The sequence below is a fragment of the Aythya fuligula genome, chromosome W (assembly GCF_009819795.1).
Source record: "Aythya fuligula isolate bAytFul2 chromosome W, bAytFul2.pri, whole genome shotgun sequence".
Taxonomy (NCBI): domain Eukaryota; kingdom Metazoa; phylum Chordata; class Aves; order Anseriformes; family Anatidae; genus Aythya; species Aythya fuligula.
The window spans coordinates 10,482,685-10,495,672 of record NC_045594.1 but is presented as its reverse complement, the minus strand read 5'-3'; the positions used below and the strand labels follow the sequence as shown (position 1 = coordinate 10,495,672).

The window sequence follows — 12,988 nt, the reverse complement described above, 5'->3', positions numbered from 1 at the left end:
ATCATGCTGCTTCTCTAGCAATTTCAAGAGACAATGGTCTAACATGGTTCTTTTGTGAATTCTGATGCCTACAGAAAGAACACCCCCCCCCCCCCCCCAGCTCTGCAGGGCAGCTCTCTGCTCTCTACAAGAGGGGGTTTATGAACTCAAACTACTTGGTAGTATCTAGGATCTCCACCACTGGGACTTCCACAGCTGCATGCACTGCAAGGCTGCAAGGGGGGGGGGGTGAGGCATACACCACAGCTGAGAGCGCATAGCAGTTGTGTCAGCATGCCAAAGACTTCACAACACTGAGCCATGTTACTTACCTTGGCCTGTTGGAGACCCAGACAGAGCTCTGGGTGTGGAGTCTGGGACTGCCACTGCCTGTCTGGCACTTGGTGGAGGGTAGCTCTCAGAATGAAAAGCTGCAAGCTGTGGGTCCTGGCAACAGGGGAAGCAAACAAACACTCCCACCTTTGACTTCAGGGCAAATATAGTGCTCTTGTCACTGAGAGCTGTAGATTATTGAAACTAGCATTGTTCAAACCTTGTGTCTGCATAGAAGAGGAGTGTTGTAATTATTTGAGATGAGCTTCTTCTGGGGATAGGGGCCCAATTTGCTGGCCTGCCCTGATGCCCTGGGAGGCTTGGTGCTTGCTATAAGGCCAGGATTCAGGATGGTGCCAGGGCTTGCCCAGGTCTTGAACTATTACAGTTCTTCCACGTATGCTGGGGTAACCCAGAGATTATCAGGGTGACTGCAGAGAGTGGGGGGCAGAGGTAAGATTGACGTGCAGAAAACGGACTCCACAGTCAGTAAGATTGTAAAGTAGGTATGTTTATTCAGCGCTGGGCGGCACGGGGGGGAAGGTAGCCCCACTGAAACCGTGCGCACCTGATGCAGCAACTTTCATTGGTTTTATGCAGTAAAGAGTTACATATGCATGAAGTTTCACACTACGCCTATACATATTCATAACCTGTCCCCGCTTCATAACCTGTCCCCGCTTCATATTAAAATTAGTTCCAAGGAGTCATTTCCATAAACTCCTCCCATCTGTGCTTGCACAGTGTATTCTGGTGGTGGTCTTCGGGGGTCATGGGGATGAAGATTGATGACTCTTCCTTGTCACCGCTAGTTGACCTCTTGTCTCTGTGCAGACTCAGTTGCTCCTTGTCTCTTGTCCATCCACAGGACCAGTCTCTTAAGATAGGCTCACACTCTTATTAGGAGACTGACCTTGGTAAAGGGGCCCAAGGCTTCTTGCTTTAATTAATTTGAACATCCTAGTTTCATGCTGTCTATCACTCTGTCTCTACTTGATAAGATTCCCCTAACTTCCTCTCTCAAGGTAAGGGGCCTACATGGTGTCTTCTCAGGCCTGCTGCTGTAAGTACAAATGCAAACTTTGTTACTGTCACCTCTAAGGGTGAAGGCTCAAGCAGAAGTGGACTCATCAGTGGACACAATCACACCTGGTTGTGTCACTGTTGGTATAAGCACAGCTTTTGCTTCTATGACCAGCCATTTTCTGGTTAAGTATGAAGGGCTTTAAATGCACAAAAGCCAAAGTAACATAATAATATAAACATAACAATAGTATAGCGAAGAGACTAACTCCTCCAACTTCTTGTCTTCCATTCTTACTTCTGAACTAAAAGGTGCTGCCATGCTGTACCTATAATCACTGCTTCAAAGCCTCTGGACCCGAAGTCATGTTGCAGCTGTGATAGAAGGTAAAAGATACTAAGGAAAAGTGTATGAGAACTGAGAAGAGCTTCTTGAATAAAGATTGTTGCTCAGGAGTTACCAGCAGAGCAAAACTAGTCATAGCAGTTGTAAGAGCACTCTGACCTGTTCAGCAGCTTCAGACATAACAAAGCAGAGAGCAGAGGCTGAAAGGTAGCAGCTTACACAGAACATATATGAATCTTTTTTTGAGGAAAAGAAGTATTGCTCATGTGGTTATGCATTGCTACTGTGTGTGCAGCATGTTGCTATCCATGATGCTGTGTAAATGCAAGGGGCTTACAAAATAGAGTTATACCTTAGGAATCAGACCTACTGCAAAGGGGAGGGCATCTGTAAGGTCTCTTGTGAAGCCTTACAGGACTTGTCTGTTGCAATAATTTGAGATACAAATAGCAATCAGGACGGTAGACTTGAGACTTTCCCTGAGGCTCAACAGCATTATAGTCAAAAAAAAGCTAAAGATATTCTCCATGTGTCCTGAAGAAAAGGTCTGAAATATGACTCATGAATCACCATTGTTTGAGGAGAACTGCACAATGCAGGGAAGAAAAAAGAAAAGTTGCTGCACAGAACAGAAGAGAGCAGTCTTTCAGACTTGATACCCTTCCCTTGGGGACAGATTTGGCAGGCAGGTTTTGCCAGCTTACATCCATATAATATGTTCTGTGTCATTTGTTTGACAGTATATCCTGTCATAGTTTTCACGCATCAATTTATGTGACAAGGATCAGGGATCCATTCCAGGGAAGCAGTTGTAGGTTTACACTGGGAGTCGCTAAATGGCAATGTGTATCCCATGTGCAACCTCCTTCCATTCCCTTGATTTAGGTTTGTGTTGGTAAAATACCCTAATATCTTAGAGGTGACAGTAACAAAGTTTGCATTTGTACTTAACATTTGAAGGAATGTGTTCTCTATCCATCTCATCTGATGAGAAAGTGCCTGACATGACTATAAAGGAAGTAAGAGTGTTACAGCATGATTGTCCAAGGGATATTTTTTACTTCTGGAAGACAAAATGGAATGTCATCAGGATTCCAACAGTAATGTGACTTGCATTTTACTTCTTTCACCTAATATTCTAGAATTCATCCTCATTTAGTAGGACTCAGATTTTCCAACATGGGCAATGCCTCAAGTTCTAGCCTGAGTGTATAGTAAAATTCAAGAAAAATACACCAAGAATCTGAGAATAAAGAATATGTGATAAGCCTGGGTAATATTTGGCAGAATAACTCTGATCCACCTCTGTGAGAAGAGGAAGATTTTTTAGGTCTTTTTTTTTTTTTTTTTTTTTTTTGACAGAAGCATGAAAGAGTAAACTGTGAGCAGAAATAATAGCAGAAGTCTCTGGAAAAGACACATTGGTGGGATAATTGTTTTGGGATGGGATGAATAAAAGCAGCAGTTTATTCTTGTCTTACACACATAGCACAACATACAGAACCAGAACAAATAACTTAGAAAATCTTACAGATGTGTTACAAGTCTTCTTTACTCAACTTTCCAAGCTAAACATTGCTTTAAATGAAAAAAAAAAAATATCTATTTACAGTTTTCTCAATTTAATAAAAACTTATTTGCTTCCCTTTTCCATTCCTACCCCCCACCCCCATCAACGACTGCCATTTAGCTGGTAAAAATATTAACCCTCAGGCTGCTATATAATCTTTTAAACAGTTTTGATGACAACTTGTTAGATGCAAAATGAACAATGGTCATCGCCCATCATTAACTTTAAAGGGTGGATTTTTTTCTCCCGATGTCAAAATTTGTGTCCATTGGAGACAGATGACACTTGTCATCTGATTTTTAGATATAATGTGTTATTTATGGGCCAATATTCAAAACCTCCTTTCTTTTTTTTTTTTTTTTTTTTTTTAAATTGCAGGCAATACCACTCTATCACTCTATTTGGTGCACTCACTTTCATTATGAAGTTTGTTATGTCCTTACTAGAAATAGTAACAACTCTGGCCGCATGGTACTGCCTTAAACTCTCTCAGACAATATTAAATCAAAGAGTGTCTCCCCCTATCTATGGTGCCATTGTGCTGTTGTCTCACAAGAAGAGTTTTGCTCTGTGATTCCACTTCAAACCCCACTGAAGCCTGTGGGCATCTTTTCTTTGACTTAGTGTCCTTGAATTATATCTACTTGATATAATTGGATTGGCAAACTCTAGCCCTTGAGCAGTTCATCAGCTTTCTAAAGAAATAAGCAAAAAAGATTCCTCTCCTTTATACATACAATACGCATTTTTTTACATTGAGTGTTATCATAGACAGCTTGTTTATGTTATTTTGAAAATGAATTTTTACAAAATTTATAAACACTGTTATATCAAACATTCTCAAAAACTGGAGAAATTACTGACACAAAACCTGAAAGACCCTCAATAGAATTCTTCCAGTACTATTTCTCTACTTGCATATTTCATATTTCAGTGTCCTTTACTGCAAACATAATTTGGCCATATGGGAACAGAGAAAAGTCAACAAATCTCCAACAGTTTTGAATAAGACCTGCATTCGTTGTTTAATGAGCGTAACTGAACATCTAAAAAATTTTTTTTTCCTGGTATGCCCATTCTGTTACCTTTACTCATATTGAGCAATACCTTAATTCCCAAATAGTTTCATTCACTGTAGTGGGATTACATGTGACAAAATTATATATGCAAAAATACTGAAAATTGTTTTCCACTTTTAAAATCATTATTCAGTTAACAACTAACATCATATTCTTCTTTATATATAATGTAAAAATGACATAAGAGTAGTATTTGCAACTTCTGTATCAGAAATCAGTGTACAAACTTTAGGAAATAATCTTATAGTTGTGCTATAGTTCTGACAGCCTAAAAATGTATGAAGCGTGACCAAGAGTAAATTTAACAGGCCTAGATGCTTTGTTTATATACTTGGGTTTTTGACACTTTATATTCCCCTAGCCTGGCACAATTTAAGTTTAAGCATACATATGTCACACTAACATGACATTAGAAAAAATTTTCTTACCACCACCAATTTTCAGTACAATCAGTAATGGACATTAATGCATATCAGCTAAGTGAAATGCACTTTTCAAGTAGTTTGTCTAACATAATACTGTATAAATTATAATGATAGTTTGTTTTCCTATCCTGCAAAAGTTAAAAAATGCATTAAGCTTCGTATGTTGTGAGTAGTCTTATTGACTGTAATGATATAACTCACAGCTCAGGAAGCTAAACGGCTGAAAAAGGTTTTGTATTCTGTCTCACTATTTTCTTTGTTTTTCATTTAATGAAACAATCAAGAAGATAAACTTCCTTGTTGAAGTTTATACTGCTTCAGAAGTTTTAGGCTATGTAAACTGCAGAAGAATATAAATTTAATCAAATTAAGTTAAAGCCTAATGAAATAGAAATTCCTTTATTTACTCTGAAAATTTAGTTACCTTCTATTTTGATAATTCAATCCAGTTTTTACTCCCCCACCCCCACAAAAAAAAAAAGTCTTGTAGTTACAAGCCTGTAATTATACATAGCAAAGAAAGAAAGAAAACTGCTCCTTGCCTATGGAAATTATATATAGTTTTTCAAGTTCCAACCCCTCTCTGAGCTGCAAACCATCACACAACATATGCCATTTGGCAATTTGTCTCCTAGGATATTCGCAAATTTCCTTCCAGTGTTCTCCACCTGTTCCTTCTGCTGAACATCCCAAGGTTAACTGGCCAATGACCTCATTTCTTGACCCTCTATCTGAATCTAAAACCAAAAATTCAATGCTGATATCATCAAGGCCCTCACAAGGAATGTCAAAGACAAACAATTCATTGAACACTGCATTGGGGGTACACTTCTTCACATGGGTTTTCTTTTTAGAAATTCTTTTCTTAGCATGGTACAGGTTCACTTTGACATAAGGATCTGCAATGAAAAGAAAGAACACAGATAAGCTATTGAATTGTCATTTAGAAATTCCTTGATCTAGTTGATGGTAAACTTTGTAATATACCAACAGAATTATGTCCCAGTGAGGGATAGTTACTAAAGATGATTCGTCTCATTCTTTTTTTTTTTTTTTTTTTTTTTTTTTTTGTATTTGCTTCTGAATTAGTCTCTTTAAGCTCCTTTTATGGTCACCAAATATGTAATCAAGACAGTCAGTAAAGTTTAGGGCATAATTCATCTAACCAAATGCTGGTGACTCCTCTATGAGATAAATTCTGCCCTGTAGTTTGTTAACACTCATGTTTACATGTCTACTGCCTCTAAAACTGGTCTGAAAGAACATAAAATTGTAATGAATTCTGACAAATATATATCACTATATATTTACATGTAATAGAAATCTGCTTTTCACACATTTTACAAGTAGGGGAAAATCATTAGTGTTAATAAGACTCATGGAAAGCAAAGCCTCAAAACCAAGAGAATAATCCCATGCTGAGAGAATGGATGCAATTCATTTCAGTTGTGGATCTTTCTAAGTCAATTAGTTTGATTAAATTTCTCCCACCAATTTTTATTGAACAAATTTAACATTAAACTTTAAATGTAAGACTACATTTCTTGATAGGATATGTACTTGACTTTATGTCTGTACTGTACTATTGAAAAAGGGAAGAGAAAATATCCATATTTTAGCTCTGTTAAACAATTTTGAGTGTTTGCAATCCTCGGAATCTTTCAACTGTTGCAAGATTCCTTCGCTATTGTCTTCAACAGTAGTTATACTTCTTCAGAGCAATTCTAAAGAACACTTTAGAAATCATCCATTTCAAGTATATTTATTTTGCATTTATATTTACACGTATTTCAGTGCAAATATGTACCTGTTTCCAAAATCTCACAGTGCAGAGATGCAATGCAAATTCATTTCTATTAAGTGAAGTAGTCTATGCAAACAGTCAGCTAATAAACATCAAGAACAGTTGAACTTCTTTTTTTTTTAATTTATTTAAGTGAAATTAAATTGACCCATATTTAGAAATTCTATGCCAAAGCTATCAGACTGAAATGGTCAGATAATGAAAATTTTTTTGTTTCCTTGGATTGACAATGGTTTGACAGGAGTAAGGTATGATAGAATACATCTTCACTTTCATAATCTATCATCATAATAAACATTCTAAAAAATAGCTTTATATAATTAAAATGTTCATTAGCTTTGGAATGAGAATATGCTACACAAGCACTAAAAATATCAAAATCAGTATCCATCAGTGCTTTCATGCCATTGTTCATTTCTTTTTAAATGAACTTTTCTGTTATTTCTGGCTAATAGATAAGGCTGAAATGTTCCTCTTGATTTTATTAAGACTACTAGGAGACCTCAGCACCAATATTTCTTGGTGTTAGAAGTAGAAAGACTGTATTATTGGCTGTAGTAATTATGATTCAGTAGTTCCAAAGGGTACTTCCTCCTTCCTTCAAGAAAATCCTGTGTTGAAAGAGTTAAGTCTTACACAGAATCAATAGCAGATGTGCTATAATTTGTATAGTCCTCTGCTGTGTACTGTTCTTCTTGTGTGTTTGTCTTATTCTCAAGTGGTTAGTATATTGCATTTTAAATTTTATTATGTTATTATATTATCTAGCATTAACATGCATTTAAATGCAATTCTAGTATTGACTTCAAAGAAAGTTTCACTGAATGCAAAATGGCACAAGACCAGGAGAAGGGACTGCAAAAGCTTTAGTATACCCCCAAGCAGTGGGATAGTTCACCTTTTCACCTTGCCAAATAAATGTTAATGCTCAGTGGGTCAAATTCAGCACAAATGCAACTGGTTGCCTTTTTGGATGCTAAACTGAAATATACCATAATATACCCTATGAGGATCTCACTCAATATTGATCATCATAAATAAACTGATCTTTTGTCATAAATAAAAGCTTTTAGTATCTGCAAACAACATCCCATACTTATGTCAGATGGGTTCTGTTCAAGACAACGACAAAACTCATTGGCTTCCAGTGCTAACAGATGTCATAGTTTTTCTAATGTGTTTGAAGAACAAATTTCTAAAATATATACTCTGCAAAATAAAGCATTGACCTAGATATGAATGAAATTAATAGGCTGCAAATAATACAGACACCACTTCTGCATTTCTGGGCTATTTTTAATCTTTGAAATGTCACATTTCAACTGTCTTCTATGTTTATTGTACATTCTTTGGCCTTATTCATTAGTAAAACCATTACCTGATAATCCTGACACATCAGATTTAGGTAGATGCCTGGCTTTTAAAATAACAACAGTTAGCGTGTTTGTTGCAGACTGATAACAGAGAGAGATCAGTAATTCTCCACACCCAGATGATTTCTAAGGAAATGAAAGGGAAAAAGAAAAGAAAAGAAAAGAAAAGAAAAGAAAAAGAAAAGAAAAGAAAAGAAAAGAAAAGAAAAGAAAAGAAAAGAAAAGAAAAGAAAAGAAAAGAAAAGAAAAGAAAAGAAAAGAAAAGAAGACTATTTACGAGCAATTCTATTGACCATGCTTGAAAGTAGAGCTAATAAGATTTCTAAAACGTCACATAACTGTGCATCCCAGACTAGTGTAGAAGTATATAACTTATGAAGCTATGCTGCTTTGTCTAGCAAATATAATTTTCCTGTACTATAGTTACATAACTCTTCTTATTGTTGGCTATTAGACTGAACAAAAGTAAATAAGTAAATAAATAACTAAATGAAAATATGGGTTGACATGGCATCATTAGCTTCACAGATTAGAAATGAAATCCTACATCCTGAGAAAAAAGTCTCAGTGAAAGAAAAACACCTTAAGAAAAACAAACTCCTGTGAAAGCTATGTTGAAAAAAAAAAGAATAAAGGTAATATACAAAAAATCTTCCATAAAATCTTTTTAGCCATTAGCTATTCAAAAGCAATTAGTGAAATCTCATCCCTGACACTTTCTAATGTAGCATAATATAAATGGAATAAAGATAAGATCAAAGACTTTCTCTATGATTATTAGATATGAATTTGCAGGAGTAATTTAGTTCACAGAAAGGAGGAAGTCAAGGGAAGCAAGCAAAAAGAATACCTTATATACCAGAAAACCCAGTAAATTATCAACAAAATATCAGTGACATAGTTATAGTTGTAACATAGTGATAGAATTGCAAAATAATGATATTAGTTAAAGGTATGTGTCTGGTAGACATTTATTTGATTTGTCAGCATGCTTGCTCTTTGAAAACAATCAGATTGAAAGCCAATATACAGTCCACTTCCTTAGCAGAGATTAAAAGACGTGTGTGAGGCATGTGCATTTCTGTGGTTCAACTATGATTGTGGTCTTTACATTCTGAAATGAGACAATTATTTTACATATTTTTAGCCTAGTGAAGTTAATATGCTTTGTCATTGACTTCAGTGAGGTTTTGGCATCTCCCTCATATCTTATTGTCCTTAGAAGTGCTACAGCCTCTACCACGGTTGTTAAGAGAGAAAAGGTAGTAACAGCACTGAAGTGAAAGAACATGCTACTGCACCACCAGTAGAGTCTCAAAGAGGTTCCAGTTCCTTCAGTAAAGACTACCTGTATTGTTTAAGAACCTGCTTATCAACCTCTGGATATGAAATGAAAGATGTGCATTGATTTCAATACACTTTGAGAAAACATGATTTCAAACAGAAAAGAGGAGTATAATAATAATAATAATAATAATGTATAAATCTTTGCATTCTTTCCTGTAATGTTCTTTTATTTCATTTGTATAGCTACCTCCTTATGCTGCCATTATGGAAACATCTCAATAGCTTACATGGTAAACTTGTACCCTTCTCTTTCCAATATGCTAGCAGCATTGCACAAGAATCAGCTAAAACTAGTACAACACTTCTAAATTTTAAATAAGAAATATGTTACCCTAACATTTCTTTTGATGATCTCTCTGTCCATTAGCATCCTTCCTTCTGATAATTCAGTTCCTTCAAGGGGGATGAGGACTTCTCCAATGACATCATCTCTGGAAAACCTGTCAAAGCTCAAGATCATAAAGTGAAGTGTTAAGTCTTGAATTTGGCTGTAGGGGATCCCATAGAATGTGAAAGTCTCATCAAAAGCTGGATCTAAGGTTTTTCTCAGCACTCTGGTTTTCACCTTGTGCTTTTTCTTAGGCAGGATTGTCATTTTGATATAGGGATCAGAAGTCATTGACTGTTCATCCATTGCTGGCAGCCCACGTGCTTCCTTGATGTTCACTACAAATGCCTTTTTCTCAAAGTTGTACTCTAAAGAGAAAAAGAGTATTCCTAGCTTTTCTTGTTTTTCTTCAGATGAAAGGGATGTGATGGACTTTAAACTATCAGGGGATACTGAATTTTTCTTACTTTCCGAAAAGTGTTTCGGAGACACATTTTCAAGATCTGGAGAGCTCTGTATTTCAGAGGTTGTTTTGGGGAAATTGCCATTTAGATCTCTCTTCTCTAGGTCTAGATGGAGAGAATTCTTAGGCATTGCCAATTTGTTCTTTGCTTCACTTTTATCATCTGCTCCAAACTTCTTCTTACTATTGAGATTCTCAGGATAAACATCAACTCCCTTCAGAATATGGACAAACTCATATGGAGGGGTCTTGTTGGATTTGGAAGATTTGCGCTGGCAGCAGATCCAAGCAAAAAGGGAGACAGAGAAGACAAGGCCAAATGCACTGAAGAGCCCAACCACTGTAGGAATTTCATCTGCAAATTAAATAAACAGCAACAAGCACATAAGAAGCAATGCCTTCGACTGTGTGATACTTAATAAAGTAATAATTTAGCAAAACAAACTGGTACAAAATGGTAATAACAGCAGTGTCAATGGACTAAAAGTGCTTTGCACTGTACATATCACTCGCCACGTTCAGGCATGAATGTGCAGTCCCATACAAAGACAATTGCTATGTTAGTATTTTTCCATTTATTGAGTGTCTGGAAAGAAAATACTGTTCTCATCCTAACAGCAATAATCATCCCTCTAGGTGTAGTTTCTGTGTTTATGTCAGTGAGTAAAACTACTTCAGGTTTCAGCTTTGAATTTATGCAGCTTTGTTGGTTAGGTAGTACAGATTCTGAAATATGTGTTACTTATAGATACATCATCTGCTTTTCACACCACTTCCTAGAACACTTTGTACACTCAATTAGCTCATTCTTATGGTCTGATCCCATAACTGCCTAGAGGTATCTCTTGAAAAAAATCTGAGTTTAACACAAAGTTAAAACACTCAGTTTCAATGGGATTTTCAATACTTTGCAGGAAAAAGGCTACTAAGAAAATTTAGGATGATTATATACCAAGTGTATTATACATGTTATAAATGGCTCAGGATTCAAATTAGGATTAAATAAAAAAATAGGATTTATTGAAAGAATATAAAGGAATAGAGGTAAGCAAACAGCGCTGGGTGCACCGGGAGTCTCCGCTCCACCAGGACGCACACCAGTTACATCAAGCAGCTGATTTTTATGCTCCTAGACTAATACATATTCATTACTACTTCTAAAAAAAATAGATTATTAAAATTAGCTTCCGGGGGGCAGTCCCTCCTACTGGAGCATGCGCAGTCTCTTCTGGGGTCTCTTCTGGGGGTCTCTAGGGGTCTTTCATGCTGAAGGCTCGCAGTCTTCCTCTCCCCCTTTGTACTTACTGGGCACCATGCCAAGTTTATAGAACATCTTCTTCAAGTCTTGTCTCCCAGCCGCCCTTCAGCTTCTTTCTCCTTCCTCTTAATCTCTCGGCCCCCCCTAACCAGATACCAAAGATCCACATAGTATCCCATAACAGTCACTAGTTGTTATCAGTTGTTCTGAAACTCCCAGACACACGAGTAATTAAAACATTCTTCCCCAGCCATTCACAGACACATCTATAGCAGTGTTAGAAATAGAAGTCCGGAATAACAAAAGCAAACAGGTTCATAAATTTAAGAAGTGATAAATTGACTAGAATGAGGGGGAGACTGGGACACACTGCATCTGTGGTTCAAGAATTAAATTGCCAGTGCAGGGCCCAGAGGCAGACAGGATTCAAACAGAATTGTTCTTTATGGACACGAATTGTTAAAACATTCCTCACAATCCCTTATCTTCTTTTTAATATCAACAATTCGTGTCACTTCTGTTGTTAATAACTGGATTTCATCAGTCCGTTCTTGGAGGGTCCAATTCTTAAACATCATAATTGACATATCCCCTTCCTTTTTTAATGAAGTTATTACAAATGTACTATTTATCACCCAGTGTATTAATAACGTAAGGCAAGGTATCATACAAGGTATATACAATAACATAATTACACCACATGACAATAAAAATAACACTCTTTTAACCCATGGTCCACCAGGCAGCCATGAAAATAAATCCCATTCCATATCCTTCCAGGTTTGTGTTTGCTCGCTCACCTCCCCCCTCCTTCTCTGGGATGGGAGAGAGAAATGGGAAAGTGAAGCCTGTGAGTTGAGATAAAAACAAGAAAATAATAACAATAAAAATAACAATAATGATGATAATAGTACTACTAGTAATAATGTGTACGAAACAAGTGATGCACAATGCAATTGCTCACCACCTGCTGTCCGATGCCCAACCTAACCCCAAGAAGTCCGGCCCTCCTCCCAGCCTGCCTGCTGACAGGACAGTGAGAAGCTGAATTTGACTTGGTCCTTGGCTTGGTGTAAGCACTGCTCTGTAACAATTAAAAACAATTAAAACATCATCATATTATTAACATTCTTCTCATCCTAAACCAGAACATAACATTCTATCAGCTACTAGGAAGAAACACCCTTTTTATCAATCTTTAAACAGCAATTACTAAAGCTAAATTTTCCACAGACTTCTCCTTCTTGTGCTAGTAAATAATCCAAAGCTAGGCAATTTTGATACAAAGCAGTTCTCATCTTTAAAACTAATTTAAATCAGTTCTCATCATTTATAACTATTTCTATTGCAGCTAATAACCTAATTATTCTATTAAGTATATATACTGAGGTCCTATAGCCCCAGGATCTATCTTCTGCCCACGTAGCTGGATCATAATAGGCAAAAGCCTTCAGTCAAGGAGTTAGGCCCACTTTCAGGGTCGATTCAGGCTTGTGTTACCGTTCAGCCTGTCAGGGTGATCCAGCTCCTGTAAAACGAATCACAATTTTATATAGGTTTTTAAAAAAAGAGGTTTTTTTATGTTATTTTCTCGGGACAACCTGATCTTAGTGTGGGAGAAGTCCGGTCGAGGCCCTCTCACTCGGCAGTCAATACCCAT

At 36.7% G+C, this 12,988-nt stretch overlaps 1 protein-coding gene across 1 annotated transcript; it reads right to left on the bottom strand.

Moving 5' to 3' along the window:
• Positions 1–2,015: 2,015 nt before the first annotated feature.
• On the bottom strand, positions 2,016–10,896 carry LOC116501293 (synaptotagmin-4-like). The gene is made up of 4 exons (XM_032206812.1): positions 10,863–10,896; positions 9,611–10,425; positions 7,938–8,058; positions 2,016–5,654 (listed from the first exon to the last, which is right to left on the bottom strand). The coding sequence occupies exons 1-4, from the start codon at positions 10,894–10,896 to the stop codon at positions 5,260–5,262; spliced, it is 1,365 nt and encodes a 454-aa protein (XP_032062703.1). The 3' UTR covers positions 2,016–5,259.
• Positions 10,897–12,988: the final 2,092 nt, after the last annotated feature.

Excerpts from the sequence above, each read along its gene's own strand:
- LOC116501293 (XM_032206812.1), bottom strand. The coding sequence starts at position 10,896 with ATGGGATCAGACCATAAGAATGAGCTAATTGAGT. Across the intron at positions 10,426-10,862 it reads TAAGAATGAGCTAATTGAGT|ATGAAATTCCTACAGTGGTT; the intron begins GTACAAAGTGTT and ends TTTAATTTGCAG. Across the intron at positions 5,655-7,937 it reads TGATGTGTCAGGATTATCAG|ATCCTTATGTCAAAGTGAAC; the intron begins GTAATGGTTTTA and ends TTTTCATTGCAG.